Source organism: Parus major, chromosome 4 (assembly GCF_001522545.3).
Source record: "Parus major isolate Abel chromosome 4, Parus_major1.1, whole genome shotgun sequence".
Taxonomy (NCBI): domain Eukaryota; kingdom Metazoa; phylum Chordata; class Aves; order Passeriformes; family Paridae; genus Parus; species Parus major.
Window position 1 is genome coordinate 31,911,248 of NC_031771.1, and position 12,895 is coordinate 31,924,142.

Genomic DNA, 12,895 nt, shown 5'->3' on the forward strand with positions numbered 1-12,895 from the left:
GGAGTGATGTTGCAACCTATTAAAAGTAACATTATAGAAAGCATAATACTATTATAGCTAAAAGTCCATTAATTCTTAAGATAAAATTGTTATTGATTCTGCAAGTTTTGTGCTGTATTTCCTTTCCCCCATCTGTGAAACTGTTTTACAGAAAATAAATACTTATATTGTACCTTTTGTAAGCCAATTATTGTTAGAGTTGATTGTACATGCAAATTCTGTTAGATCAGAGTGGTCAGCAAAGTTTGCCACATTTTGTTGCAGGAATAAAAATATCCTTTGTTGAAAATTTTAATTAATTTATCCAATCAATATACCAAAGCACAGACATGCTTTATATTCTGTGATACTTTGATGTTTTAAAAGTATATTTTGAATCTATGTCATATATGATCAAGAAAGAACATAAGACAGGCCATAATTGCCAGTATACATTGAGATTACCTTCTTGGTAGGCTCCATCTGCCATTACCAGGTGGAGTATTTTGGCATACAGGTGTTTGTGTTCATTTCCAAGGACAGTTTGAACTATGGTTGAACAAATATCAATATTTTCATCTTCATCTTCAAGTATAGCCTAGGGGAAAGATCAAACCATGTTTCCAAAATTAAAATGAGTGTAAAATTAAATAGTTTAAATTTATTAAATGCAGTTCATGGTTAAACTGAAAGTTTTTAATCCACTGGCTGGACGTTTTTTCTGCTAATATTTTAGTGTGCCAAAACAGATTAAAAGACTATAGAAAAAACCTTTTATCCTAGTCACACACACCAATTAGTTAACTGGCATAGCAAACAGTCCTAAGTGCTTGTTTCTTAAAATATTTCCACTTGAGCTTATTCCACAAACCTTTATTTTCTCATAAACTTCAATTAATTTATCAAAGCCTATTTCCTGTTCCAGGTTATATCTCAGCTCTTCTAAATGGCTGAAGATACTATCACATTCTTCACATTCACTGGCAATCTCTCCATCACTATTATCTAGAAAGAAAGAACACAACAGTAAAACCCCCTCAGTTTTCCTACATTCTTAATATTGCTTCTAAATCTCTAAAACAAACATCCTTTAAAAGCAATCAAAAAGGTAAGCTCAGGAACAGTGGATAATGTTGGCAGATGTTCTGACAATGTGACAGAAAATAGGAATAGTCCCTTTCTTAAAAAAATCCCAAATGGGAAGTGTCCAGCTATCTCCACTATATCCCCACTCTGAAAATTAGCCACAGGGTTTTTCAGCCAGAAGGAAAACAAGGTATGGTCTTAAAGCAGAATCTTGGTTAGCAAAGTAGGTCTAATTCCATACCACCACACTACAAATTTCTGAGCTGAAACTTGTGAAGCGTTTGGTGAGTGTCCACACAAGGGAAAGGAGTTCTTTAATGAAGCAGCTGTCTTTAAGCAAAATATAAGGAGATGTATGTTACCCATCCATTACTTTCTGCCCTGAGATGCATCTTGCTCCATAGAGCAAGTCTAAAAAACCCAGTACTAATTTAGCTACAGAGTTCCTTGTTCTTTTATAAGTGCATCTTCTTTGGGTAGCAAATTGAGTATGCCAAGTGGTGCAATAAGATACAGGAGAGAAATCAAGATAATTTTGCTTACAGGCTACAGAAACCTTAAAAATAGGTTTGTAATGGTAAAACATTAGGTAAATCTAACAAAAAGGATGTTTTAAAAAGTGCAAGACAGAATCCCTATGTAAAATTCCATTGTAAAATGCAAGAAAAAAATAAATAAGCATTCAAATTTGGAGAGAACTTGTCTATCAGGGAAAAGCTCCATATATTTCAGAGCATATAATATCACCTGGTAGATATTATAACAGGTATAATATTACCTGGTAGATCAGAGACTTCATGAGTTAGTATTAGAACTCTACTACTTAGAATTCTTATATATGACTACTGTAAGATATAGTCCTTACCAAATCACATCCTTCATTCAAGTATCAACAGTCAAATCAATAAGAAATTATCATTAAAATAAAAAGAAAAGTTGTATATGGGTTAAAAACGCATTAGATTATTTCTAATCCTCTATTTAACATCTCGATCTTGAGCAGATTTTGTCTCAAGTTCTATCTGTTACCCTTTTGAAGGCTGGTCTGCCTTTCTCCCTGCCCCAACAATGAAACTTGAAATTCTTATGGAATATCTAGAAGGTAGAACACTGGCGTTATACACTAGCACTTGCAACAACAGCAGAGCCACAGACAGAGATAGCATTGCATGTTATCAATGTATAACATCAGCATTGCCACAAAATTAAAGTCACTAACAAAGTTTATTTTACCTTAAAATAATCATTGGGATGTATTATTAGATGTTCAATTGGTTGAAAATTTTCTTCAATAAAAATTACACAAAATCTTAGTTTTAGATGAGTTGCCGATTTCTGCATATTTTCATAACTACATTTCTAATTGCACTTAATTTTACAGCAAGAGTAAAATACTTCTATTTCCACCAGAATTTAAAATACAGAAATGAGACTTCAGGATGTTGTGCATATCTAATGCAAAATGCTAAAGGCAGTAATTTATTTATCTGTCTTTTAGTCTGACTGCATTAATACCTAATTTTGGCTAAGAACAAGGTGAATAAGTTCATGTTCCTACTGATTCCCTGTTAAATTACTTAACTGCAATTTAAGCTGAATCCCAGATACTCCAGTCATGTCAATTGTTATTTCTTTTTCATACTTACAGCTAAAAATTATTCAATGCATACTGTCTTTGATCTTCCTTGAAGCCAAATTTTAGAAAACTTAGAGAAAAAGGCACTTACTATCACAACAAAACAAACAACCAAACTTTAATTTTCAATATGCAATGTCACTTAGATGTTGACCTTAACATTCACAAAGTCTGAATATTATCTGATTTTTTTTTAAACTTATATATAAAAACTATCAATTAGACCTTTACTTCATTTCAAGTTAATGAAGCTAAAACATTATTCCGTGTCTGAATTTTTTAAATGAATAAATAACTTATAAAACAGGTATAACAGAAATGATACCTGACTGCCATTCTTCATTAAGAGCACTTTCACTGCTGGGGTTATTTTCATCTCCTTCATCCAGCTCAGTACCATTTGTTATGCATTCCATGGCATTAGCCTTTAAAGTAGACTCCTCTTCTTCACTCAGTTCCTCACTAGGCTGCTCCCTAAGCAACTGTTCCATCGAATCCTGGAGCTCCTGCAAATCTGTATCTGTCTCTCCAAACATACTAAAGGATATAAAATTTTATATAATTAATACTTTGCAAGACAAACCCTGTAGAAAGAGCTCATTTCTTTTGTTCAGCAGCAAATTAAAAAGCCAGTCTAGCTGGAGGGAAAAAAAAAAGATGCCCTCCACCCCCTTCACCCAGCTATTTGTTGGACCTCAGTCCAACACGATTACAGCATTGATACCATTGTATCATGCAACTCACAGGGAATAAACAGATATCCCACAGTCTCATAAAAAGAAAGTCCTCAATTCAACTTTATTAGTAAGGTAATTTCAAAAGCCTTGTATTTGTGCACTATTATGGAACCCTGGCAAATAAAACATTTCAATTCAGATAAAAATGTCTTTGAAGCAAAAAAGAGATCTAGATCTAATCAGAATAGATACACCAGAGTATCCAAGCTGTGAGGAATAGTTAATTCCAGGGTCAGATTTTGAAGCTCCTAAAAGAATTTGGGGGACTTGAAGACCAGTCTAATACAACAGTAGAGCATATAAATGAGAAAGATTCCCAGAACATAGAAAGAAAGGAAATATTAAAGAAATTTTTATTTCTTAAAGAGCAATAGCAATCAACTTTGAGTTGCTTGAGCAAAATGCGAGTTGCAAACACCAGACAGAGTAACACCTTGGATGGACTTTGGGAAGGAAATTCAGAAAGCTATTGTATGCAGTATACCCTATTAGCTTCTCCATTCTCTGGAACAAGACTTAAAGTGGTGGTGTATGGTGATTCAATACAAAAAATTTAAAATCTGGATAAAAACTCCATGCTGGTATAGTGTGTATAATAGTGACTAACCAAAAACATTCTTGATCTAAGATGCCTGTTAAAATAATTTATAAACTTGATACACTCACATATCCTCAGAGTCAGAGGGTCCTTCTTTGGCTTGCTCATCTTCCGTATCATCTGTTTCAAGATTATGTTGATGCTGCATATCTGCTACACTGGGAACATCAACTAAAGTTCTGTACAATTTGTAAAGATCTGGGAGTGAACATGTCCTCAGCATCTACAAAGGCAACAGAAAGCCTGCTTGGTAAAAATATTAAAGACAGTTTGAGTTTACAAAATACTTTAAAATGAGATTTCACTGTTCTTCAAGCTTCCTGCTTCACAGCCAGAAGCTGTGCTAGTGGATTAAATCCTACAGAAAAAAAATGACTTGGTTGGCAGAAATGACAAGATATCCTTGTTCCTCTCTTCAGTGATTGTTTATGATTGCAAGATAGTGATAATTCTAGTTAATTTAGATTAGATAATTATTAATTAATCTTTATTTATTTATTATTAATGAATAATTAATTAGATAATTTAGTTAATTCTAAAAAACTGCACAAAACAGAGAAAGCTGATAGGGCAAGTTAGGAATGTCTTCATGAACTCCCTCAGTAATGTCTCAGAGAAAGTGTAAATTCCTCCACAAACACTTGGAACATAGGATGCTGAATGGTGGAACCAGGGACTTACACTGCTGCATGAGACTTGCTGATACCATGAGCACAATAAAGCTGAACTACAGGGCAGACATGGCTAGACAAATACAAACACCTGCTGAAAGAGTTGTGCCATCTGTTCCGGCCTCAGTCAACTTCAATAAGAAAGTAAGAATAATACTATACAACAAAACACTGTTTCTTTTCAGTTTTTTAAACTTGCCTTTGGGTCGTTTGCGTCAAAAAGTCCTGTAGAAAGTCCAATCAGCAATGAACTTTTGCCTTTATTTTTTGCTGGTGATATGGAACGCGAACGAGGTACAAAAGACTCTTCCTGTGAAGACTGAGCTGACAGAACTGGTGAGGCTGTTGGAAAAACTGTGGGCTGTATTACTCTCTGGAATAAGGGTTCAGCTTGCTGAGAGTCGCTGGAACAAGTTTCTGATGTGGTAAAAGAAAGTCTGTTACAAATCCAACTAGATTACAACCCCAAGATACTTAAGGAAAAGGTAACTATGTGAATGTACATAACAAATTTCTGTTACACAATTAAAGGGAAAAGTAGGTTGCACTTTGAAAGTATTAAAACAGTTTTGATTGTTTTAATAAATACAATTACAATGTGAAAACTTCCCATTTTAACTTTCGGAGAATATACAACCTCAGCTATAACCTGTTCTGTTCTCAGGCTGTTTTCTCATTATCCAGTCCATGTCTGATACTGTGTCATCCATTTTTACTTGTTGCTTATCACCTTCTACTAGATTTCTTTGAAGTTATCTCAATATAATTTGCCCAAACAGGGGGAAAAAACCCATCCAGTATGCTTAAGCCACCATTAACTAGATGCAAGAGTATGACAAATGATACTTGACAGTATTGACAATGTTTTTTCTGAAGTTACTTCCCAGACCTCCAAGAACAAGCAATTCTTCTATGCAATAAAGATAAAAGATTATCATTAGCTGCCACTTAAAACATTGAGCTGCAGCTCAGTATTTGTGTAATTAAATTGTGCATAAACAAAGCAACAATTCTATTAAGTAAATAATCAGATCTCATAACACCCTAAATAGTCACTTGAAAAAGCTGTAACATTCAGAAAGTTGATGCTCATCAGTACGGGCCACTGTCCTGTTCATCTACACACAGTGTAGCTTTCCTGTAACATGTTTTCCTCCAAAGCGGCAAATGTAATACCCAATTTGTCTCCCTAATCCATCAGAAATCTCCTTTTTAGAAGTAAGAACTGAAGAAACAAATAAAAACTTGCTCTTTTGGGGTTAATTAAGAAAGAAGGGATGGCTCAAGCACCCCACATTGCCAAGCCATGGAACATGAGACTTGCACTGACCTGCTGGAGATTCCTTTTGTGGTTGCACCGTGTTGAGCGCTGCTTTCTCTGAATCTGCCTCATTCATTCTGTCATGTTGTGCCCTATTGTAACACATCACATCAAGGGGTAATACCATGTAAAAAATCATCATTAATCTATTGAAGTCATCAAGTGCAGTAAAACTAACACAGCAGCAAGCAACGAAACTTTAGCTAAATGTAATTTTAACGGACATATCCAAATAAACCTCAGTTAAAGCTCAGTAGTTTGAACTAGAGAGAGAGAAGTCAGAAGAGAGTACTTACGTATCCTCTTTCTCTTTTACCCACACTTCATTAACAGTGCTAGGAAGCTCCTTATTCTCCTTATTCTGGTGCATTTTATCTTCCATTTCTTCCAGCACCTCTGCTTCCAAATCATCAGGCTCTAAAATTAATAGTCATTTACCTTATTAAAAATTAATCCCAACCAAGGAAAAAGATGGGGGAGTATACAATTTAAGATTGCACTTAAATCCTTCAGCTTTAATAATTTTCTGCATTTTGCAGAAACAGCAGAAGTTTTATAATCCCAGAGCTAAAAGGTTTTATTCTCATACCAGGAGAGTATCTCTAAGCTCCAATGAACTATGTCTTCCAAAAACCTCTGTAACATGCCCCCAGAGATAAAAAGGATGCTGGTATCATATAGGGAAAAAGATTCCAGCAGAATTGATGGGGTGAAACAAACCAAAACCCCACCAAATTAACAACAAAAAATTTGAAGCACTTTAGAATTCTACTTGTACTATGAATTTTTCTACAAGGACACAAAAAATGTTTCTGGAAATTTACTAAATACACTACCATATCAGATTACAACATAGGCATAGAAACCACCTGGTCCTACCTAAAATGTGTTAATAAAAAACTGCACATTACTTATGGGAAGATATAAAAGTATACAGGATCATTACTTCACTTACTACATTCAATAAACAGATTTTAGGAAGAATTACTGATGAAATGAGTTACCATCCAGCATAATAGGTTTGTTCTGCACCAGGGTGGGTCCAGTTCCTTGAGATTCTTCTGGTACAGTCATGACAGACTTTGTAACACCAACTGGTACTGAAGACTGAGCCCCAACAGGAGAAAAAGCCTTTTCTTCCTTCTCCTCTGATAAAGACTGATGATCTTCAGGAAGTTCTGCAGTACCTAACAGAAAATCATTCTATTATTTAAACAGTCCTTCACCATATTTGGATAATAAACTACAATGTGGCTAATAAGGTAAGTTGGGAATTTTTGTTTCTTTAAAGGAAAACAGAAAAAAAAGTTTGCATGCTCATAGTACTACTATTATGAAGAAAGCTAGGAGTATTAAAATTTGAATTTCATACGTTACATAATCATTAGTAAAAGGAAAAAATTTGGAAAAAATGTAAGTCCTTTTGGCCTTAGAAAGAATGAAGTGCAGGAGTTGACCAGGAAAACAAAAAAGAAAAAAAATAAAAGAGAAAAAGAAAAAAATCAACTGATATGGTTAAGTCACATGCTGCCAACATGTTACAGGAAGCATCTAATGCAATATTCAGATGATGACATCCTTTCACAAAATAGGATTGTTTCTGTTAAAAGGTGAAGTTTAAGACTTTTCAGTAAAATGAAGATCCTTTCCTTTCAGCACACCCTGGTTAATTTCTTACCACTTCACTGAGTTTGAAATATTTTGGTGTCCTCCAGTATCACCTTGTGCTTACATTCAGAACTGAGGCAACACCCAGAAGTAGAAAGCAAGAGAGAATATAAGAATATGCTTCTATTACTTCAGAATTTTTCTCAGTAGATAAACTCTCACTACACTTGCAGTGCAGATAATTATCGACTATGCTTACCGTTTATCTCATCTTGTTCCTCAAGTATGTCAGTTTGCAGCTGCAGCTCTGCTTCTCCTAGGATCCTCAGAACTGAATCAGTAGGGCTTTTGCCCCAGACTTTCCTGTGAGGTTCACCAATATCTAACTTAATTACTTCTCCCAGAGTTTGACCTGTTGGGACACAAACATAAAAACTTTTCTAATTAGACTTTTTTTTTTCATTTTCTATATAATAAATAATCAAACAAACAACCTCCACAAAACTTTAAACTAAAATGGCTACAAAACCTGAACTCATGTCACCTCACCCCAAGTCAGGCACAAGACTGTGCTTATCTGGAGTTTTTCTTCTGCCAATTCCAATCAATAACAGGACTTATTCAATACCAGTTGACATATGCAACTGAATAGCAGCAGTAGCTCTTTTCAGAAATTCAGGCACTCCAAAAGAAAGCAGTATGAGAAATGTTTAACACTGGCATGGAATGGTCTTGAAGTTTACTTGAAATGGTCAACTAGAAAGTTTCTGGTCTTGCTATCCTTTGACATTTATTTCTGTCAATTCTCCATTCAAGGAAAACAGGATATGAAGTGACAAAGGAAAACAGAGTAAAAGATTATAACATTCTAGTACTATAAAACTACCACATAAAGATGCAAGTCTGTCACATTCTCAACGATTATTACTTTCTACAATGTGAAACAGCCTTTTATTAAGATATACTGAAACCAGGAAAAAGGGCTTACAACCAAAAGACCAGAGAAGGCAAGTAGAAAATCTGGAATGACAGTCTTGATTTAAGAAAGGAAAAAGCTAAGAAAGTCTCAAAAGAAGCAACAGATATAAATTAAGAAAAAACCCTCAGTTGGTTTTTTTTTTTCCCATTGATAACACAACAAACCAGAATTTTCAAGTTTAATAAGAAACTTTCATATGTTTTAAATACTTTTAATTCTTTCTGTTAAATTAGTGTCTATTTAAAAAACACAAAGCAAGTAACCATGCATTTAATTAGGTAACTGTTTGTTGTTGAAATTTTGAAATTATTGAATCTCCTACAAGCCATTTAACTACTCAGCCTATACCTTATTCCTTATTTAAGGCAATACATAACTATCAGCTTTTTAGAAACGGATGACATGTAACTGATAACAAGATGATAATAATGAAGAATACTTGCTTTATAAAACCACACACTACACATGGCAAACTGATTTACTAATATCGTGGTGGAGAAAAAAAAAAAGTACTTACACTCTGCTCCAGAGAGAGAATCTTCCATTGATAACTGAGCTAGAGGAACGACCAACTCAGATACCCCAGATTCCCATTTTTTGCGATCTCCCAGAAGTGGCTGGTCACCTTGTTCTTTACCATCTTCAGATCCACCTGATTCAGAGGTATTTTTACCCTCCTTTTTTCCTTTCTCATCTTCTTGAGCTTTAAGATTTTGATTTAATCTTCTCAGAATTTCTCGCTTATTCTGAAAGAAGGACCAACATATGTATTAAAATAGTGCCTTTCTTAAAGGAACCCTAAATGAAACTGTACATAATTTGACATACTTGTATTGCAAAATCTGGCTTTTTTATTTCCTCCTCAGATTCCTGGGCAGCAGTTATTACATGTTCATCCTTTAAGTCCAAGAAGCATGAAATAGAAAGTAGAAGAACATGTCAGAAAAAAATTATCTTGAGAATAAAAATAGACATAATAAAACTTTTCCAATACCAAGTGCAAGTTGACTGAAACAGAATGCTTGATTACTTTGTTTTAAACTTTTCCAAGGACAGAATTTCAAGGGCACCTCCCATCTTTGAACCAATCACTATCTGAAAGTGATGAGCAAATGAATCACTCAATATAAATAGATAAATGAGATTTCAGAGAACGAAACATGCAGAGATAAAGCCAGATACGACCTGAATTCCTATGCTACAAACGAGTAATTCTACAAGAGAACCAAAAAAGTGGCAAGCACAGAGTCAAGAATAATTTGTGAAGAAAAAACAGAAGGGAAAAGAGACAAGTGATATGTAAATAAGCAAACTACATATTGAAGGCAAAAATGTAGAATTTATAATTGGTGTACAAGGCCTGTATTCTCCAATTCCAACTGCTCTGTGTGCTATTTCTCAGTTTGTTATAGTCACTGTCTTGCATTACTGTGAGACAAACTGTTCATGTGGAAAAAATATGCTAATGATTTAAGTATTTGTCCAAACATGATTTATTTTTCCAGCTATCAACGGACATCTTTCAGTGTATTACATTTTAGATCTATTCTTTAGTGTAAGTTTCGCTCTATTCCCTTAGTCATAGCCTTCAGGGTTGAATACAGTGTGAAGTACTACACTGCACTGAAATTTAACACAGATTGTGTTAAAAATTTAAATTGTACAAGGTTACACTCACCTGCTCAGTTTCACAATTGTAACATAAAGCAGTTGAGGTAAACATGTAAATATTTACAATATCAGGACTGAGAGTGCAAAATAGAAATTAGGATGCTCTTTTAGACAAGAAGAGACAGTACTAACAGATTCAAGAATCTTAAGATTTTTCTTCTCTATGCAGCTCATTCAAGTTCAATCAATCATTACTATAACATAATCCTAATAATTCAAAATCTATCTACTCACTTCCACCAAGTAACCAACTCATTAACTCTCCAAGAGGCTAATGAAAATGCTGGAAGTTGATGTCTTCTTCAACTAAACATAACTTCCCTGATCAAAATGGAAACCACAGCCTAGGGTTCATCATAAGCTATTTTGTTCAAAACATGAATTTCAGTTTTAGCATACAGATGTGTTTCAACAGCTTCCAAGCTTTGTTTTCTTTTTACTTTTTTCTTTTTTTTATTTCTTTTCCATAATTAGAAGCAACAAATGACCTTCACAATTTTTTTCTACCTAACCTATACATTTTCTCTATATTCTCCTTCCAATCAGTATCTATTTCCTTTCCATTCCTTTTACCCTGTTAGCAAAAGTACCTACCACACCCACTTCCTTCAAAGCAGAAGTCATGGAGATGACAGGTACACCAGACTTCACTGGAAGTTGTGGCTTAGGAAGAACTGCTCCAGGCTCTTGTAGTCCATCCACAGAACTATGTTCTGTATCTTCCACATGAAAAGGCACATTAGGATTCCTTACCCCTTTTGCAATCAGCTGGATAGATTCAATTTAAAAAAAAAAAATAAAATTAATTTCAAGACTTTGCACATTAAACACAGTATTATCAATTAGGCTCATATAATCCTTACAAAAGGACAATAATGCCACACATTCATACAAACGACAACTACCCACTGCACATCAGTTTGTCAGCTTCACATCCTGCTTTTTCTAGTCATAATATCACTTGCTTGACTTGTTGATCCATAGCACAGAAATGTAAAACAAAAAATAAGTTTTGGTCATTAACACACCATTAATAAAATAGTTGGGGTGATCCTAATGATTCTTAGGTTTGGTGTTTTGAAGTCTTCCTGTAAGCATACCCAATGTTAGGCTTCTAAATAGGGAATTCTGACTGACACAAGATACTTTTCAATTTCAGAACTACTTGTCTTGAGAAATCACAGTATAGGATTTTATTTAAACAAAGATATGGCCCTACATACTTCAACTGCATGTAACAGATTTATTTTCTTACATGTTCTTCCCAGGCTCTTTTCTCTCTTTCATATGCTTCCTTTCTCTTTCGCTCCAACTGTTCCTTCAGAACTGCAGCACGAGCATTTGCTTGGGCCTACAGGAAATAAGCAAAAAAAAAGACCAACATAAAATCATCAGCCACCTATTTCATGGAACATTTTAAGAAGGAATATTCTTGGATTACTCCTCTCCCTTTCCCTCACTACTGTATAGACTGTGAAAGGAGGACTCCACTGACAAAACCACCGCACAAGTATAATAACTGATCTTTTATGTTGAAATAACGGCAACTCCTCAAAATTTAATTACAGTTCTTGATTTGCATGGTTGTATTTTTAGTGTACATTGTAATCTTAAACAGAATGATGTAAAATTATAATCTCTACTTAAAATTAGCTTTGAAGCCAAATGCATTAATCAAAAAATAATTAAATATTCAGTTTAATATTACCAATATAATATAATCAACTTACTCAAACACAAAAAACTTAACTGCTGTTTCATCTCTAGTTTTCAGATTAGGCATAAGGTTAGCTTGGTTTTACACTGTACTTTGCATATGATGGGGAAAAAATCATAGAATAGATAAGAGCAATACTTGCTATGTATAGTATTGTGAAATAGTTATTGATATAAAACCATCACTTGGAATAAAGTTCTAATCAAACACTGGATTTCTGTGAAATGCATCTGTTTTAAATGTAATCCATCACAGGGTTATGACTCACATTCCAATCCACACATAGCCCATGCCAGCCCATTTAAGGAGTTTTGTCTTCCTTTAACTAATATAAAGCTATTGTCTAAGGTACATCTTCCTTACCCTTTCAGCCTCAAAATGCTGTTTTAGTTATAGCAAATTTCCATTAGGACTAGAGCTACTCTAGAGATAAATCTCAAAGGCCTGGATAGGGAAAATCCTTGACTTGCAAGAATAGACTACACTATGTCTCAGCATGTTTGAAAATTGCCAGGACAAAGCAGCTGAACAGAATTGTTTGCTCAATACAGGTAATTCCTCCCCGCCCCCCCCACCTTTGCAGTGGATACATGAACAAACTACTGATAGCAAAATGAAATATAAGAAAATTCATGAGATATAAAACATATTTGACAACAGTAATTTCCATCTCCTCCCACTCCACACTTACCTTCTGTGTTTCTATCTTCTTGCGTTTCAGTTCTGCCTCCTCACTAGAGTCCTGTCCATCAGAACTGGCAGCTTCACTCTGCAAAGTAAAAGTCTTCAGGGAATTATCATCAGTTCATGTATTTAAAGCCTGAGTGATACAAGTGCCTACTCAGAATATTTTAATTGACTGTATGACTAACATGGGTCAGTTTCACTAAGT

The 12,895-nt window shown here is 34.5% G+C and overlaps 1 protein-coding gene across 29 annotated transcripts in view; it reads right to left on the reverse strand.

Moving 5' to 3' along the window:
* Positions 1 to 12,895, reverse strand: part of NEK1 (NIMA related kinase 1) — a 57,950-nt gene that overhangs the window by 17,612 nt on the left and 27,443 nt on the right. For 18 of the 29 annotated variants that reach the window (XR_004496873.1, XR_004496872.1, XR_004496871.1 and 15 more), the window contains 14 exons: positions 12,695 to 12,787; positions 11,542 to 11,637; positions 10,881 to 11,054; positions 9,444 to 9,512; positions 9,133 to 9,361; positions 7,896 to 8,048; positions 7,033 to 7,215; positions 6,325 to 6,445; positions 6,038 to 6,120; positions 4,907 to 5,124; positions 4,105 to 4,259; positions 3,027 to 3,238; positions 851 to 984; positions 445 to 577 (listed from right to left, as the gene is read on the reverse strand). Coding sequence is in view for 21 of the 29 variants with exons in the window: in XM_033513482.1 (XP_033369373.1) it covers positions 445 to 577; positions 851 to 984; positions 3,027 to 3,238; positions 4,105 to 4,259; positions 4,907 to 5,124; positions 6,038 to 6,120; positions 6,325 to 6,445; positions 7,033 to 7,215; positions 7,896 to 8,048; positions 9,133 to 9,361; positions 9,444 to 9,512; positions 10,881 to 11,054; positions 11,542 to 11,637; positions 12,695 to 12,787 (2,053 nt within the window). In the remaining 8 variants the exon portion in view is untranslated. Of the gene's footprint in view, positions 1 to 444; positions 578 to 850; positions 985 to 3,026; positions 3,239 to 4,104; positions 4,260 to 4,906; positions 5,125 to 6,037; positions 6,121 to 6,324; positions 6,446 to 7,032; positions 7,216 to 7,706; positions 7,769 to 7,895; positions 8,049 to 9,132; positions 9,362 to 9,443; positions 9,513 to 10,880; positions 11,055 to 11,541; positions 11,638 to 12,694; positions 12,788 to 12,895 lie in introns of those variants that run through there. The other 11 variants (XM_033513479.1, XM_033513477.1, XM_033513474.1 and 8 more) reach the window with 4 other exon arrangements.